Below are 18,596 nucleotides of genomic sequence, written 5' to 3' on the forward strand. Positions count from 1 at the left end.
CTTGGTTTCTCCGTGCACACTCTTTGCCTTCTGAATGTCCGCGCAGTCCTGCAGTACCGCAGTGTGTCCGATACCTCAGGGAGTTTTTCTCAGCTGTTCCATTCAGCTGAAGCTGACCGTGCAGGTGCTAGGGAAGGGCTGTGCCGGCTCCCTCCTCTCACAGAAAGGCACCGAGGATGGAATTCCTCCTTATCTTCATGCTTCCTTCCTGCAGTTTCCAAGCTGGCTGGGCCTGAGGATAGTGTTCTTTTATTGGCCATGGCATGGTTTTCTCTTACTTCTTCCAACGTGAGGTTTTTTCCAGGAAAGGAGGAGGAGTGCAGAGCAGTGTCAGCCTCGGCCTGACGTCTGGCTGAGGCAGCAGGAGGAGGAGGAGGAGGAGGAGGAGGAGGAGGAGGAGGAGGAGGAGGAGGAGGAGGAGGAGGAGGCACCGTCGGTTCCCCAGATGACTGCGCGTGGTCGCGTGTGCCGCAGGGAGGTCGAGGGGCAGATCCCAGCAGGCAGTGTGCGATGTGGGTTCTGCTGGAGTCACACGGTGGGGATAATTCACCAGGAGGACATGGAGCCTTTCTAGGTGGTTAGGACATGCTCCAAGTGAGGTACCCTCAGCCCCTGGCGGTGCACAGGACGTTTTGGAGCGGGGGCACGATCATCTGCAGGGGTCACTCCGTGCCGCCTGGCTTCCCCTCCGTGGGGTCGGTGCTCAGCAGTTCCACTGCCTGGCCATTTGCTTTAATGCTCTTCCCGAAAGATGTGCCCGTTTCTTGCATTTCCAGCGCGTGTGCCTTACAAGCCTTCCTGCTCAGCGCTTCGCTCGGAGGTTTCACAGGGAGGATGCTCTGATCCCCCTGCCCACACAGGGCGCACAGGCAGCGGCTCTGCTCGATGGCCCGGCCGTCCCCACCTTGGCAGCTTCCCCTCGGCAGCTTCCCCGTGTGCCCGCGGCCTTGGGCAGCGGCTGTTGTCAGACACGCCGAGTTCTTCGTGCTCCCGAACTGGAGACTGCTGTTCTGCACTTTGTTTTTACTTGTCATTTTCTGCAGCCTTCCCAGGCTGTGAGCCGTTTGGCCTTGGCGCAAAGCACGAGCGCGTTTGCACGGCAGAATGGCACAGCCGGGGGCAGGAACGGCGAAGAGTGAGGAAACAATTTATTCCTGATCTGTAAAATTGGCCTAGCAATCCCTTCCTCCTCCTCAGAGGCTGGGTGAGGTTTGCAGTGCTGCAGTTTGCAGGTTGCTTTGAGATGCTAGACGAAAAGTTCTGCAAGGAATGATTGCACCTTACTCATGTACAGACACAGAGGGGCAAGGCACCTGCCTGCACGAGGCTCCTTGCGGTGGGTTTGTGGCCACCCAGCCCCCTCGGCTGCCGCGGGGTGACCCGCACAGAGCTGGGGCTGTGCTGGGGGTGCTCTGCCGAGGGCTGGCAGTGCCCTGCCCGCAGGTACCCGCGGTGGCTGCAGCAGCCTCTGCCCCTGCAGCTGTGCAGCTTTCCCTGCCTGGAGTAAGGGGCGCGAGGTGCTGGAATGAACCACTTAATGATCTTCTTCATTCCCTTTCGGTGGCTCGGGGTGCGATTCACATTCTTGTACAGCTCCCTTTCTTTCTCCAAGTTTAAATAGACTCTCTTTTGCATTTTAATAGCCCAAAACAGAGAGTTCTGGTGACGTCAGCGGGGGCATTCAGCGCCTGAAAGGCTTCCTCCATCCGAGCTGGCAGGGACAATGCCCCTGGGCTGAATGCGCTGGTTTCTCAGCCGGGAAGGGGCCTCAGAGCTGCTGCACCCCCGAGCCCTGCGCAGAACGCCCTTCTCCCCAGGGAAAGGCACGCCATCTGCTTTCGTGGCACTTCCTTTTGTTCTTCTTAAATCTTGAGCAAACACAACAACCGGGCTCTTTGGCTCCTTCTTTCTAACGCTTTAACCGGCTCTTATGGATGTCTTGCTTCTTTCTTGTGTTCCTACCAAGCAAAGGCAGCGGTGCAGCAGCCAGCTGCCGGCCGTTCGGCTTTCCACCTCCCCTTCACGCTCCTGTTCCTGCATCCCTCACCCAGCAAAGCACCTGACTTCGTAACCTGGCCTGCCTCCTGTCCAGCTAACCAAGCTGCTCGTGTCCTCTGAAAGCTGACGGGTCTGGTTTTGTCTCTGTTTCTGTTGTCAGACTTGCAGAGCGGCACAGCAACCTGCGTGCTTGTCCTGGTTTCAGTTAGCACAGAATTAATTTTCTTCCTAGTAGCTGGTGGAATGCTGTGTTTTGGCTTAGAATGAGAAGAGTGCTGATAACACCCCGATGCTTTAATTGTTGCAGAGCAGTGCTTATACTAAGCCAAGGACATCTCAGCCTTTGCTCTGTCCTGCCAACGGGCAGGCTGGGGGGTGCAGTAAGAGCTGGGAGGGGACAGACCCAGGACAGGTGACCCAAACTAGCCAAAGGGGTATTCCATAGCATCTGACGTCATGCTAAACAATATATAGGGGTGGCTAGCCGGGGGGAGGGGGCCGGACTGCTCGGGGTTAGGCTGGGCATCGGTCAGCGGGTGGTGAGCAATTGCATTGTGCATCACTTGTTTGTACATACTATTATTACTTTCGTATTATCACCATTGTATCATCATTATTATTATTGTTATTATTATTTTGTTATTTTTTTTTTCCTGTCTTATTAAACTGTCTTTATCTCAACTCACGGGCTTCACTTTCCATTTCTCTCCCCCGTCCCAGAGAGGGAGGGGGGAGGGTGAGCGAACGGCTGCGTGGTGTTTAGCTGCCGGTCGGGTTAAACCACGACAGTGCTGAAAAAGCTGTGGGTAGCTGCTGGATGCCCCTAGCCCATCACAGAGCTGGGATTGTTCTTTGTGAAGATCTTTGCAATTCTCTTCTGAACGTTTCAGCCGGACCTGCTCTGACTCCTTCTCTGCCCCTTTGTAAACTCCACCAGTTTTTCCAAGGTGGTCAGAGAAACGTTTTCCTGTAGCTTAGGCCAGATCCGAATCAAGCATTTGTGCTGCTGGATGTCTCCTCCTGGCTGTGTTTAGTGAGTGATTGGCCTAACCCAGTCCGGGCAGTGTTTGCCTCGCCTCCTCTGTTGTGTTTATTTCGTTTTGTGTGTGCAGAGGTGCGTTCTGTTCAGGTGCTGTGTAGTCACTACATCAGCACGCTTACAGCTGGCTGCGGGGTGCTGCAGGACGGGGCCTCTGAGGAGAGGCAGGGGATGCTCAGGAGGGTCCACGGGATGGGGACTCGGAGCTGGCTGCTTCCCCAGGGCTGGTGTCCGTGGGCTGGTGGCAGTTCGGCTCGTTGGAAACCAAGACAAGCCAAACCAGGAGCCACGTCTCGCATTGCTAAGTGCTTCCTTGGGCTCGTTCCATCCCCAGTCCCATAAATCACAGCCCCCAGTACCTCAGTGCAATCAGTGCGGGGCAGCGTAGCCCAGACAACAAAGTGCACGGGGAGTAAATGAGATTTACGTCCCCTGTGTCGCTCACGGTCAGACAAAAGTGGAGGCAGATGCAGGCAGTTCAGCCTGTGGGGAACTTGGCTGTAGGTCACAGAGGTACTGGGGCTGCCCACGGTGTGCCCTGCAGCTGCTCAGCGCAGTGCCCCTCGCTGCCAGGGGATGCTGTTCTCCTTCACAGCTCTTGTGCTGTGTCCTCACTGCTGTCCCTAGGAGAAGAAGGAAAGGAAAGGTGGAGGCAGTGGGTGGTTACGGGGATGGTTAAATAAAGGAAGGACGTGTCCAAGCCACGCAGGGGAGGTGAGGGGGTGCTTGGAACGGGGCGGTCTCGTGGCTGGCAGCAGCAGGGCACTTGCTCAGCATGCTGGCGTGTCGAGGTGTGACCCAGCTGTGGCAGCCTGTCCCCTGGCAGTGGGGCTTGGTCTTTGCTGTCCGTGCTCACCTGAACTCTGCTGGCCGTGTAACAGCAGACCCGTTTCCTAAACACTGCTTATCTCTGCATTCAGGGAGATGGTATGTTCTTGCTCCTGCTTGCTTTAAAAAATAATTAAAAAACATAATCTGCAAGTCCTGTTCTTTGCCGAGCTCCCACATTCATCTCCTGGGCTTGGTGTCAGGGTCTGAGGTCCTTGGGCTCCTTTTTACATTTTACATTTGTGTGAGCTGTGGCTGTGCCCTGCGAGGTACCAGACTAATCCTCCTGCTGGCTGGTCTCCTTACAAAGCAGGAGAAAACTTGAAAATATGTGCTTTGGCTGCCTAGATTTAGCCCCCAGAGCTTGTCTGGTGTCGGCAGCAGCTCGTGGTAAACCACAGCTTGGAAGTGAGGGTCAGCCGCAGCTCCAGCATCCCCCCCGGGGCCGTGGGTGACGACCTGCCGAAGGGGCTCTGCGTGTGCACGTTTCTCTTCCTGCAGAGAGGAAGGGAGAAGATCCGATTCAGGTTAATTTTTTAGTTTTCTGTGGAATGCAGTGAAATAAACCAGAGCCTACTCCGAATGGGGGCAGCCTCAGGAGTTACCCAGGCTGGGTCTGAGGAGGCCGGCCCCGTGCCAATAGCGGGGTAAGGGTGATGCTCTGGTGAAGAATCGCAGCGCACACAGCTTCTCCTCTGCTGCAGATGTTTCTGGCCGCAGCCTCCCCAGCCCTGGGTCCCCTCCCACCACGATCCAGGGCTGTCGCGGTGCCTCCCGGCCATCCCACCGCCTGAGCAGCCCGCGTGTCCTGGCGGATCCCGGAGCTGCTGTGTGAGCGCTGGCTTTGACTCCTCGCTGGGTTCCTCTGTGCTTTTGTCCGGTTCCATTTAAATGGTTGCATTGGCACTACTGTATGTCCCGTATAGCTCAGGGGCTGCTGAAAGAAGTAGCTGTATTCTAAGATCTGTTTAAACATCCTCTTGCTGTAGTCCTTTTGGACCACCTTCAGCAATCCTGGGCTACTCCAGGAGTAACGCTGCTGCTGCCCAAAGCCTCGGCCCCTGCCAGCGGCCCCGGGGCTTGCAGTGCCCAGGTTGTGCAGGGAATGGCAGCAGGGCATCGATCCCACTGGGCACGGAGGTGTTACGGGGTGTACAGAGGTGTTGCACACCGAGGTGGCACCTTTCTCTGCAAGAGTAAAGACTCATGGCTTTAAATGGATATTGCTGGCTTCATCCGCTGCCGCGGGCGTTGTGTGTTTTGAACCCAGAGCACCTCTGGCACCCCTCCTCCTCTGGAGGAGGGGGCCTGGCCGCTGGCTGCTCCCTGCTGTGTCCCCCTTCGCCCTTCCCCACCATGTTCCCAACGTGCTGCCGGCCGTGCTCCCGGCGGGGCGTTGTGAGCCCTGTCCTGACCGACCCATTCAGTGCCTGTGCTTCAGCTCCGTTCTGCCCTGCGTGCTCCGCAGGGGTCGGACGTCTGGGCTTCTGGCTGCCCCCAGCTGGACGTGCACACCCGCGAGGACACGCACAGCTGCACACGCACGACTCCTCTGCTGCTGGCTGCATGACCGCCCGCTGTGGTTGGAGGTGTGCTGTGTGTGCAGGAGGCTGCTGCAAGATCCTGGGTCAGTTCTGACTGACAAAGCAATTATTGTGAAGAGAGAAGGAAAATTACTCTCCAGAAAGAATTACTGACTACAGGAGGGAGGCTGTCATACGGCTGGCTTTTCTGGACAGCTCACAGTTTAGGCCAAGGCTTGTTGGAGACTGAAATCAAAGAAAACTTCTCTATGGTGAAGGTGAACTCGATATTGTCCAGACTGAAAACTGGACCTCTGAGAGCTGGCGGCAGCTGGGCCGTGAAGCAGGGGTTTGCTGCTCTGCCCCGGTTCGTAGGTGGGACTGAGCTCGCCGGGATGGCGCTCTGAGGAGTGACTCCCTGCTGGGGGAGGACAGCAAAAGCCTCTCCTGAGGGACTAATGAAAACTGCAGGATGCCGCCGATGTCTCTCAAAATGCTCTGATCCCTGAGTGCTTCTGGTGGGAAGTTTGGAGCCAGGTTTGTGGAGCTGGCTCCTCTTGGCATCAGGCCCTCCTGCCTCATCTTCCGATGGAAATGTCTGCAGTTACCTTGACACAGCATGGGTGTTTCTTCAGTTATTGGAAGAAAAGGTATAAAATGACTAAACTCTGCTTTATGTTTTTCCTCTCTTCTCTAATAATGCTGAACATCTTGCCAAGTTCTTTAGAAAACAGTGCAGTCATCAGCGCATTGAATTCATTAGGGGCTGGCATTTAGGCGCTCAGTATGTGAGAGCTGCTGATGCCCCACGGAAAAATCTGCAGTCCGTTCACTTGAGGACCAGTTTTGCTTATGGATTTATCTGGGTGTTTTTTTGTCTATGCTTGAATTCATTTGGAAATTTGAAATTCTGTTTCTGTTTTTAAATCAAACATAATTGCAACACACCATCACATTTGTTGTCAGACAGTCCTGATCCGTGGAAAGTTTTGGTCCTGAGGCTATTAATATTAATACTGTTTTTTTTCCCAGTTGCTGTCCAAGGAAAGCAGGCTTTCCAAGCAGGGAGAAGTTGCGTGCATTCGGGAGCGCTGCATGCTGATGGAAGAAAACGGGCTGCTTTGCTTCACCCAAAGCTTGTCCTGCATTTCTGCTGCACGGTGCCTTTCCAGCGCGAGCAAGTCTGCTTGCAGCTGACAGTCGGTGTGCGAGGAAAGCAAGCAGTCGGTGGCTTCTGCAGGTGCAGCCTGCAGCAGCCCCTGCCAAACGCCACCTCCCCGCCGGCCGAGCAAGCGCTGCCGCGTACGTGGCTCGCAAGCAGAGCGGGCTGTGAGCAGCAGCCTGTGAGATCCGCGGCTGTGGTCCTTCTCCGTGGGAGAGGTTTGACTGGTTCAAGTGCTTGACCAGCTTAATGACTTCAAGCCTCCATTGTCGCCACCTCAGCTTTGATCCGTGTTCCCGGGAGCTGTCTGGGAGCTGCCCGGCTCTGCCTTTGTTCTGCACATGGGCCGGGCGGTGCTGCGCAGAGCCTCTCCCCGGCTGCGGAGGGGCTGAACGCCACCAGCCTGTGCCAGCATTGGTGGCGTTGGTAGGGGCACAGAGCCCTCCCCACTGGGGTCCTGTTGTACCTGAGGATTTCTTCCCTCCTGCTACCTGCCACGGGAGCGGTGTGCTGGGGCATCTCCAGGGGCTCCGACAAGGCCGCTCGGTGGGTAAAGGCCCGTCAGAACAGTGCGACCTTGGGTGTGCTGTGACTGTCCCAGCACCCTGTTTTGAGCAAAACCGTGGTTTTTTAGGACTGTTCCTACATCCCCAGTGATAGTGTTCTGGACACGTGAACTGGGCACATTCTGCTGTCACTTGTCTCCTGTTAGTACTTTAATTCATAAAATTGTGATGGTATTTAGGTCCTGACAGGGGCTTTATGGAAGGGAAAGTGCAGAGCTTCAACTCTCACTTCAGCTCTGCCTTGTCAGAGACACCTGGAGTGATGAGGACTTGCCCAGCCCTGACCCCAAACTCCCCTTTTAAAAAAATTATTTTACAAAGCTTTCTTCAAGCCAGCAGTTTTTGTGTGCTCTGGTAAGAGTGCTTTGGTTTGAGGCTGCCAGTGGCTGCAGACCAAATGTGATGCTTTTTGCACGTACAAAGCAGGAAAAGGATGATTTTATTTTTTTTTCCTCCAGGATCCTCTCTTGCTGGCAGCCTTTGCAGCAAGCTCAGCCAAACCTCTCCTTCCTGAAGCAATGCCATAAATCGGGGCTGGCATTTGTCTTTCTAACACTACCGTTGCAGAACACAGACACTGCAACGCATCTGCTGCGTGCGGGGGAGTGTTCGTTAGGAGGCTGACTAACGAGGTGCATCTCTGAAGCAGGAAGGACACAGTTGTACTGGGGCACTGGTGTTAGTTGCAAGAAGGTGTTACAGGCAAGGCGGTGTTAAATATGCTTCTGAGCAGGAGGCCAGGAACAGCCCTGCGGCTCACTGCCATTCCCTTGTCACTTGAGCTTGTATGTAAAAAAATAGATTTCTCTTTGTTCATCATTTGTTGTGCGTATTTCCTTTCTGACCTATAAAGAAGGCTAGTAGATGTGCTAGTGCAAACTGCTCTGAAATTCTTTGAAGGAAGAAACAATGATGAGAAAGAGATGTTTTTCGTAAGATAAGGCGAACGTGAAGTTTCTTTTAACCAGAAAGAAACGAACGCAGTTTCCTGGAAGCTGCGTCTGCCAAAGCAGCGTGATGCCGCTTTGTCTGTAGGAACAGTGACAATCACAGGTGGCTTTTACAAAATAAATCACTTTTTGCCCCAGATCTGTTCCCACCAACTTTTCTTTGGCGTAGAGCACTCCTGTCTGGCGTCCTGCATGCCTGCAGATGGCCTTGGCTCGCGTGCTGTTAGGCGCAGAGCCCGTGGCCTGGAGGGGAGTGGGAAGTGAGGTGGCTGCAGGCAACTGCTCTGGAGCTTCCTCGGCTCCGGCTATTTCTCTGGATCGCTGTGCTGATCGCAGCTCTGGTCTCTCAGGATGCCTGGTCTAGTTTCTGCAGGCTGCAGAGGAGGGGATAGGAAGAGGAGGCTGCCATGGCTGGCAGGGCTTTCTCTGCATGTGGCATTCCCTGTTACGGTGCTGCTGCCCGCGGGCTGGAAGGTTGCTCAGGCAGACCTTGGGCTTGTGTTGCTTTGCAGAAGGCTGCTGCGTGCTGCCCCAGTGCAGAGGCATCGGCGTCTCGGTCGGGGAATGCACAAACGTCTCCCTGCACCCTTCTGACCAGTGGTTGCGTGTGGGTGTACAGGACCTGTCTGTACTGGGATGGAGGAACAAACACATCTCATGAAAATAAGACTCCAAAGAGCAGGCCGTGCTACGGACACGTGTACACTGATGTCTGTGTGCATCTGTCAGCAGGGCTGCTGCTCCAGGAAGTGTGGCCGGTGGGAAAGAGCTGAGCTGGTTTATTTATCCGCTGGGTTTTCTGCGGAGGCGTTAGCTTTGCAGGGGAGTCTCATTAGAAACAAACCCGGCAGGTAACTGCGGAGAGCAGGGAGGAAGATGGCCCATGGGCAGCAGCTGGAGGGCCACAGTCGTGTTTCTTCTGCTGGGAAGCCGTGGCCCAGGGCACTCCTCGTGGTGCTCCTCGTGGCTGCGGCCTGGGCTGGGGACACGCTGCCCCCGGCCTCCCCGCGCCCTGCGGGGCCTGCAGGGCAGGGAGTTTCTTCTGAGGAGGAAACTACTCAATTTAAGATCTAGTTTCACACGTTTTCACTTCCTTTTTCAGCAGTTACAAGCCAGGAGGTTACCTCAGAGCCCAGCACATGGTGCCCTAAGAGCCCACGTGGGCAAGAAGGCCCAGCCCGGCGGTGTGGTGTGGTGTGGTGTGATGGAGCCCCCCGGCCTGTCTCCTGCCACACCCACCTAAACTGGGGGTTAAAAAAATGCATGAAAAAAGTTGCGCAAAAGAAAGCCAATGCTATAGGATCAGGGTTTGGACTTGAGCAGTGTTTTTCTTCCCTATTTTTTAATTATTTTCTAAAATCTGAAACTTCCAGCTTTGTATTAAAGGCTTGTCTCTGTGTTGCTAAGAGCCAAATACCTTGTCTGCTTCTGGACAGGATTGCCAATAGCAGCACGTGTGAGCAGGAAGGCATGCTTACTCGCCGTGAGCCATTTGCTCTGCTCCTTCCCTGGGTCTCTCAAGCACCTCTGCCACCAGGGGTGCTCCGCGGGCAGTGCTTTGCTGCAGGTGCTCCCGTCTGCGTAGCTCCAGTGGCCCCACTGGCATTTTAATTCTGAACCAGGCCCAGCGCTGTGTTGGATGGTGTACATGTATGCAAGGGCTCTGCCGAGGGGAACTGTGCATATGGTTGAAAAACAGGATGGCAAAGTGCTAGAAAATACATAAGAGGCAGTTCTGCTGGAAGAGGGTTGGGTGTTTAGTGAAAGAAAAACGTGCTCAGTCTGGAGGAGAAAATAAAAGAAGCTTGGAGTCAAGTAGCCCATGCAGTGTATTCCATATTTGTAGAAGAACTGGATTCTCCTTTGAGTCCAACTTGCCATATTATATTTGCAATAAACTATTGGGTCTAATCCCAGTTGTGAGGAAAATAATGGGTTTTGTTGCCAAGCATATTTTCTCACTTGTCACGAATCAGTGGGGTGAAACATATGTTACAGGAACAGCTCTCCTAGACTGTCCATTTTGGAGATCAGCTGAAGACATTGTTCTCCTGGACAGAGAGTTCAGCATCTTCTCAGGCACTAGGTTTCCTTCAAAATCACCTGTGTTCTTTGTGTGTATTGTCAGGGCAGTAAATACCGCAGCTCTTGGAGATCTCTGAGCCTTAGAGGCGATTCTATTTTATGGTGTTTAAAAATAATATTGTAGGTATCTTCTTTTTTTTTTTTAATGCATTTCTGAGTTTTTTTGCAAGCAACCTGTCTCAGCTCTGGGCTGCAAAGGTGCGGTGCAGGCCAGAGGAGGCCCAGTGCCACTGCTGCTCCGCTCCGCGGCCAGGCCCAGGCCTGCTCCTGTCACCCCATGGGCGCTGAGCCCCTCAGCTTGGTCCCACTGTGCAGAGGCAGCCGGGGCAGGAGGAGGTTCCTGGCAGCCTTCATCGCGCCCTGTTGCCAGAGAAACCCCGCTTTTGTCCGCGGCATCCGAGCAGCTGCCCGACGCCGAGCCTGGCGCTGGCGGGGCCCTGCGGTGGGGGCCTGCTGACAATGGGACCTCCTGGGGAAGGAGCGTGCTCGGCCTGGCGAGACCAACCATGCCGGGAGGCCCCGCGGGGCGAGGACAGAGTCACACAACTGTAGGGCTTGGAAGGGCCCTCCAGAGATCCTGGGGTCCAACCCCTGAAGGATGGGCAGGTTGCGTCGGCTGCAGCACCGCTGCGTGGCGGGGACCGTGCTGCTGGCCCCAGGCTTCCCTCCTGGCTTGTGCTGCCCTGCTGTGACTCTCAGTTTCAGTTCAGGCTACCGACCCTCACGAGCTTTAACTTTCAGGCTTCTTCCACTGTAATTTTTTTACCTGCTTTTCCCTGTGTACGATTGGTTTTGCTTCATAAGCCTGTCCAAAACTTGCGATATGATGCTCATTTGTGGACTTTGTAACAGGTCTGTTTTATTTCAGATAAATTCTGAGTTACTACCTTACTCAAATTAGAAACTTTCCTCATTAGAAACTTTGCTTAGTAGATAAACAGTGAGAAATGCCTTCTTATGGCATTTCTGAGCCAGCGAGTGGTCTCCAGAACAGACAGGACTATTCAGGTATGATAACTCCTGCCGAACATAAAGCAGTTCTGGAAGGTGAGGTGACCTGCCAGCACATGCTGGTAGCAGTTCACGTCTGGGGGGATTATTGCTTTTTTTTTTTTGGTTCACTTTTCTGCAGATGAAAGTTGCTCAGCCGCTGTGGAGGAGGGAGTGGTGTTTCTCTGCTTGGTGAGTCCATCACCAAGGTTGCCTTGATTGGAATTTCCCTTGTTCTGCCCTTTGCAAATGCCCTAAGCCTTACTCAGGGGTGTTTCCTTCTGTGTTTCTTATTATCTGATCTCCCCATGAGACCAATTTTTTTTTTTAACCCTGGATTCCTAAAGAAGCCAAGCACAGGCTGTTGCTCTGCGTTCATGTGCGACACCTGCCAGTAGCTTTGGTGGCCAGAACCAGGGTTCTCGTGTCTGTCTTATGTATGGGATATTCATGAGAAAATATGGCTGGGGAGGAAAAAAATATCTCAACTTCCTCCACAAAATAGCAGCAGGAAAATCTCCCCCAGGAGCTCACTCCTTACTAGACACCAGAGAGCTTGTATGGGTCAGAACAACCTTGAGTGCCCCGGCCAGGGACAGCTCCAGCGGGCACCCTCTGGTGGGGCTGGTCCTGCTGCAGTGCCCGTGCTGCTCTCTTTGGGCAGCAGGCTCTGTCGGGATCTGCCTGAATTTGTCACACTGGGGCAAATACACAGGTTGATGTAAAGGTTGTCAGGTTGTGAGCTTCGTGTTACAGGTATGACGACAGAAAGTGCTGCTATTCGTTATCAGGTTGTTTGCCCTCAGATGCGATGAGGAAAGGTGCAATTACCAACAGTGATTCTGCTGTTTAGCTTGCAGTTGTTTCACTCAGACTTACTTTGATTTTTTGTTCAAGATTTTACTGTTTATGAAGAAAGTAATTGTTAGAGTAGATGTACATGGCAAAGTAGGGTGCCAATCAGCTTACAACCATAGCATCATTTAGGTTGGAAAAGACCCATAACATCATCAGGTCCACCCTGGATTTTGTGGGTGTGTGTTTGTTTCCATTCTGGTTGATGCCAGTTAAGGAGCCTGGCCTTTATCAGCATTTGAGGTAAGAAGTATTGGAGCCAGGGGTTACTGGAAGAGGGAGAGACTTGCAGTATAACTTCTGGAGAATGTGGTTGTCTCATTTACTGCATTTGCTAGGATGAAATCCTAGCTCCATTGAAGTTGGTGGGAGTTTTGCCACTGTTTCATCCATGGCCAGGATTTCAACATCGTGTTTGTGAGTTTCTGAAACTCAGAGTTTCTCTTGCCCAGGAGAATATGTGAAATATATGAGGACACAGTAAGGGAATAATAAAAACAGACACCACTGGTAAAAGTTGCATTAAACTAGCAGCATTCATCTGGGGGTTTCATTGTTAGATTAAAAAAAAAAAAAAAAAAAAAAAAAAGAAGGAAAATAACCTTCAGTAAACTGAGGGCGGACCCGGTGGAAGTAGCAACACGTTAATAATGACCTGGAACTGAGCGTACTGTATTCATCTTGACCTCTCCACACAAGCATGTTACTTCTCATTTGAATGCTCAAATTGGCCACAGTTAGCCCCAAAGAATTTTGTTCTTTGTAAAGCACTGCATCAGCTGTGTTGTCAGAGGTATGTTATTTGAACGCGTGTAATCACACTGTCTCTGTGCATCCTGCCAATATTGTCCTCACTGGGGAAGGGATGAGATGAGCAGTCTAGGATAGGAAAAAATGAGATTTAATCTGATCTACTGGCCAGCATGTCAGCATCAACCCAAGCAGCACTGTTCCAGAGCCTTGAAAAACCTAGAGAAAGTGCCTGTTTTCATTGGCACGCCTGTGGATACCAGTTTCCAGCCCGAATGCAGCGCTCCCTGAAGATGGGAGGGTTGGTCTTGCTGTGGTGTAGTCACACTGGCTCCAGGATTTCTGAAGGTCCGTGTCTGAAGTCAAACACCAGTACCTCAGGTTCAGTTGGTTGCATTGCTGGTGCGAGCTGCCCTCACCCCGGGCTGCTGCAGTAAGAGTGGGGCTCAGCCGTTGTCGTGCTGCCAGCCCCATGCGCTGTAGCCAGAGAGAGCACTTTGGAGAAGGTCTGTGTCAAGAAAACGATGACAAAAACACTTTTCCCCGGAGATCTTTCTCCCACTTTGTGCAACCGACCTCTCTGTTGACACTGATTGAGCTCTGCCGCTGCGCGCGGGCATCGCGGCGGCTGCTGCCTGATAGATGTCTGAGCAGCTGCAAATCCTCGTGTGGCAGCGTGGGAGCAGCGCCTGGTGTTACAAAGGCCGCATCAGAAAGGATTGCTTCCTCTCTGTAGCTCTTTGCCGTTGTCTGTATTAGCCCAGTGTTTTGTTGCGAGTCATGCACAAGATTTCAGCCGGGTTCAGTTTTGTAACTGGGTTGTAACAATCGTAATGTCAAAATACAGCTCCCCTGAGCCCCCGGCCTCCTTCCACCGGCGTGTAGGGCCGCCGAGGAGCTGCTGCCCAGACATCCAGCCCAGCTGGCCACGAGCAGCTCCACGTCCCCAGCACGGTGTCATCAGCTGCCATCCTCAGCGCAGCGACGTCGCGTCACACGCCTCCGGCTGCCTGGCCCAGGACACTACGGTTTTTTGATTTCTCACCTGACTTTCTTCATGGCCCGTCTGCTCATCTCATGCTAGTACTGATTTAAATCATTGCTTTCTTGGGGCTGTTTCCACTTTGGGGCTGTTTCCACTCCCCTTCCTATATTTGTACCCAACAACTGCATACCCACTCAGCTCTCAGTTTTCTGAAAGGTTTTGAATAACTCCAAGTTTCTGGGTTGTGGATTTTTTTTTTGATTGCAATTTTTACTGTTGCCATTCATTTATAAACCCGCCGTAGCTTAGATGTCTGAGGTTTTTCTCGTAATAAGATTTTCTGGTAATCTTGGATTGACCGTGGGATCTGTCATCCAGGCTTTGCAAGGGCCGTAGGCTCCTGCCTGGGGAGATTCGAAAGTCTTGGAGGCTGAGGTTTTGCCCGGCTAATATTGGGTGTGAAGACACCAGAGCTCTGTGCTGCCTGGTGGGGTGTCCTGTCCCGTCCTGCCCCGTCCCGTCCCGTCCCGCTGGCTGCCCTGCCAGCCTGTCCTCGGGGAGGGCTGCGGGGCTGCCCTGCGTCCCCCCTGACAACCCCATCCCTGCTGGCATCTCCCCTGGCCGGGTGCGTGGCCTGGCAGTAACGAGCAGTCAGTGGGTGCGGGGTGGGGTAATTAATTTGAAAATAGTTAGCAAAGCCAGCTCCCCAGGACTTCTGAGTGCAGATGTTCCGTGTCTCAGCTGGGTTAGCAGTCCTGCCGTTTGTCCGGAGCGTTGTTGCTGTGCCTTCGTTTGCCAAGGAATTTTGTTTTCTCCGATATCCCTGCCATTGTATTTCAGAAGAGCTGAGGAAATAATTTGTCTTGCTTTTGCTGCCTCTGATTCTGCATTTTAAGTGGCAGGACTGCTCACACTGCAAATTGCTTTCTTACAAACAGAGCCAAACAAACTGGGGGAAGAAGCAGCAAACATGGAGAGCCGGTCGTTCGGCAGAGTTCAGGGAACTCGGGGGGCTTTCTAGCACACTTGTTGGGAGAACAGCTCATTTTGGCCTTCTTACTTGGCCCTGTTTGTGGTTTCATATATTGTGTATGGAACTGTGGGATTTTCTCACACAAACTGGTGTGGAAATGTGACCAGCCACACAACTTTCTTCATGCTTTGCTTTCTGCTTTTTGGCAAATGCTTTTAGCTCGTCCTAAAGCAAACGTTCCTGCAAATTTCATGTTCAACAACACAAACTGTGAGGCAGCTATACTCCTGGTGGACTTGTGGTGTTTGTGTTTACGTCCTAATGGTGATGGATAAAAGCCAGAGCTGGAGAGTTTTTCTAGTGAGGTTTGCTTGTCATGGCAAGGAGCCTTTTTTTGTCCTAGCAATGAAAGCCATAAGCGTGGGGTTTAAAAATAAATAAATAAGAATATCATTTTGGAACCAAGACAGAGTCCAGGCTGGGCTTGGGCTATGTCATTGAGACATGTTTAGCACCGTTTAGACGGCCAGGCAGGGCACGGGCAGGAGGGGTGCTGTCATGGCGAGCCACAGGGTGGAGGGGACAGTCCCTGAGTGACGGTGAGCACCCGGCGGGCTGCCAGCACCTCGGCTCCTGCTTGTGGCCTTCGCTGTGCCTCCAGAGAGCCTGAGCTGTCCTGTGCCCAGCTGCCTGTGCTTTGGGCTCGTCTCACTCAGGTCTCTCCTGAGAAGCATTTCTCCATGAGGCGAGTCGGCCGAGTCGAGCCGTGGCGGTGTGAGGCCTGCACGCTGGGCTGGCGCCCATCATGGCACCCGGGGCGCTGGTTGTGCCCTCCTCCTGTCCTCCTGCCTGAGGGAGGCCGCAGGGCACCGGGCGCTGTCGGTGGGGCTGGGCCCCGGCTCCACCTCGAGGCAGGACATACGGGTGTCCTCTGAGTGCGCCGTGTTCCCTAGGCAGCAGGCAGGAAAGGTGGAAAAAGGCTTTTCTGCCGGCCTGGATTGTTCATTATTTTCTGAAAAGGCTACTTAAGAGCAAGTGCGTTTTAATTGAAACGAGGGTGCCTCTTGCATGCAGCAGAGCAGTAACTATGGGAGCGGGGAGCAGCGAGGAAGGCTCTGTCAGGTGCCGCGCTCGTGAGTGACTGACTCACGGAGCCCTCTGGAGCTCAGAAGAACGTCGTTTTCTGTGTTATTGCTGCTGCCTGCTGCATTAATGATGCCAGTAACCCTTAATTTTGTTTTCAACTGCAACCCTTTTCCGTTTAAAATGTGCCACGAGTCCTAGGGGTGGGTGGCCGTCTCCACCTGCCTGTGTGGTGGCTCGGCGCCCAGTGGCTGCGGGGTCGCTGCTAATGGGCTCTGGGTCTGCAGGGGCCGCTCGCTGCCGCGGTGTCCTCAGGTGCTGCTGGCCCCGGTGAACTTGTGCAGGGGAGCTTGGAAATGTCACAGCAGTGCCTCACAGGCAAAAATTCTGCTGAAGACAGTCAAAATGTGCCTCTCTGGTGCCCGGCTGACCAAGAGCACCTTCGCTGCAGCCTCGCTGAGGTGCTGCTTGTTCCTGGTGGCTGAGCTGCCTTGAGTGACCACTGCCAGAGACAAGGAGACATCGTCGTGTCGGACATGAAGATCAAATGGGCAGCAGAAGCTCAGATCTGGGAAAAAAATAGGGAGATTTTGGAAACTGAAAAGATTGGAGAAGCGTTACTGATATTCTTTGTATTTCTGTGCATTGCCACAATTGTTAAGAGCTGTTCTAGAAACCACCTCAGGCTGTAATCCTCTATGACGAGGGAACTAGAGACCAAATTTGTGTTAAAAAAAAAAAAAAATCTATATCAAACTTGCTCAGCAGAGCAGAGAGCTGTAAAGCAAGTCCTGTGTTGGCACCAGCAGGAGTGGGAATGTAAAATCCATATGGGATGTAATGAAATTTTCACTGACCTTGTGTGGGAAGGAAACTCTTGTCAGCAGGGGAATGTGAAGGTTTTAAAAATGTTTTGTTACGAAACCGGTACCTTTGTATCCTGGAGGAACGTAGCAGAGATGTTTAGGAGGCTTAATCCACAGGCAGCTCCCCTTTCTCCCCGAGCTCCGGTGAATGCCACCGCTCGCTGCCCAGGGCTTGGCGGCGCGGAGCAGCGCCGTGCAACCATCGTGCTGCCCCAGGGGAGCCGTCTCCGAGGAGCTCTGCGGATGACAGCGCCAGCTGGCCATCTCGCATCCCGTCCCTGCTCGGCTGCAAAGCTGGGGGCTGCAGGAAGCCACGGCTGCGTAGGTGGCCGTGAGGTGTCACCGCTCAGAGCAGGCTTTCTGATGACAGCAGAGCTGCAGTGCTGTGTACACGAGACCTTTCTGAAAAGCCTGGGCTGTTTTTCAGCAGCAATTGCAGTCCCAGCTACCAAGGACGGGACCAGCCTTCAGGCGTGACGCCTGACTTCTGCAACGTGGAAGCTTCTCCAGGCATTGTGGTCCATGTCTGTAGCAAAACCAGGGTTACTATTGCCCCGTGGTGTTAAAGCATCCTTGCCCCATGTAGCAGAAGCAGCGGTGAAGCGCTCCGGGTGCCCCTGTGCTGCTCCTGCAGAGGAACCCTGCAGCACCACAAGCTGCGTGTGGGCCAGGCTGTGGGGCAAATCCCAAAGAGGTCGGCGTGTCCTCAGTGCTGGCTCTGTGCGGGTGCCCAGGGGGATCCCGCGGCAGGTGACTGATTAAATTTGGAGTTACCTTTTTGTTTTCAGCACGCTCATTATTTCCAAGGAGCTTTTGCTTTTAGGTGACCTTCATGCAGCCTGCAGCCTCCGGTCCCGTTCCTGCCCTTGCTAAATGACCCAGTAATGAGGTTGCTGCGGGTGCCTTTGTTCCTGCAGCTCTCTGAGCTCACCTGCCAGGCTTGGAGGGGCTCGCTGTTTGGTATGTGAAGGGATGTTGAAGAAGAACACATCCTTACCACAGCAGTTTTAACCTCCTCCACGTGGGATCCTTGCGAATTTAAAGAGCTCGGAATTGTCCATAAATGGTTTATGATTTCAGTCAGTGCTCTGCATGACTGTTACGTAAAACCTTGCCAGTTCAGCAGCCAGCACGGAGCAGTGACTGCTGATGTGCCACTGCAGCCACCAGCTCTGCAGGGCAGGGGGTGAGGAGTGCCTCTATAGCGCCAGCTTTCTGCAGTTCCTTGTCAGCTCCTCTGCAGGTGTTCAGGTGACAGGAGAGCAAACAGCGAGTTGGTTTGTAAGGGAAGAATTCAGAATTTCAGGTGGTAATAGACAAATTGAAGCATCGTTGTCTAGTTTCAAGTAGGCGGTTGAACAGCTCTGAGGGTCTGTGTACTTATGCAGCTGTTTATGTTGACAAAGAACAAGGTTTTAATATGAGGCTGGTGAATGAAATTCTTCAGCTCTCACTTGGAAAAAAAATCTGTTGACTTTAATAAGCCTTGGATTAAATCTCAGGCGCGTGAGGGAGCCTGCTCTAGCAATGCCTGTGAGATTTCCTCTATGACAAGACAGACAACCCTCCTGTGAGTGTTTGTTGCTTACGCTGTGTTTTCTTTTCCTCTTGTGTGCATTCAGAGATCCGCACTCAGCTGGTGGAGCAGTTCAAATGCCTGGAGCAGCAGTCGGAGTCGCGCCTGCAGCTGCTGCAGGACCTGCAGGAGTTCTTCCGCAGGAAGGCTGAGATAGAGCTGGAGTACTCCCGGAGCCTGGAGAAGCTGGCTGAGCGGTTCTCCTCCAAGATACGCAGCTCCAGAGAGCACCAGTTCAAGTAAGCAGCGTTTGCAGGAGCAGGGGGGTGCAAAACCAAGGGTCAGAAACTGGTTCAAGCTCTAGGTCTGAGAGCTTTTCAGGACTTCTGCTGCAGCAATACTGAGCTGTGCTGCTGGAGTTGGGCTT

The 18,596-nt window shown here is 53.2% G+C and overlaps 1 protein-coding gene across 3 annotated transcripts in view; it reads left to right on the forward strand.

The window, feature by feature from the left end:
* Window positions 1-18,596, forward strand: part of SRGAP3 (SLIT-ROBO Rho GTPase activating protein 3) — a 98,072-nt gene that overhangs the window by 24,805 nt on the left and 54,671 nt on the right. For all 3 annotated transcript variants that reach the window (XM_084530969.1, XM_084530970.1, XM_084530971.1), the window contains exon 2: window positions 18,276-18,468. In XM_084530969.1, the coding sequence (XP_084387095.1) occupies window positions 18,276-18,468 (193 nt within the window). The remainder of the gene's footprint in view (window positions 1-18,275; window positions 18,469-18,596) is intronic.

The sequence above is a fragment of the Aythya ferina genome, assembly GCF_964211825.1.
Source record: "Aythya ferina genome assembly, chromosome: 10".
Taxonomy (NCBI): Eukaryota; Metazoa; Chordata; class Aves; order Anseriformes; family Anatidae; genus Aythya; species Aythya ferina.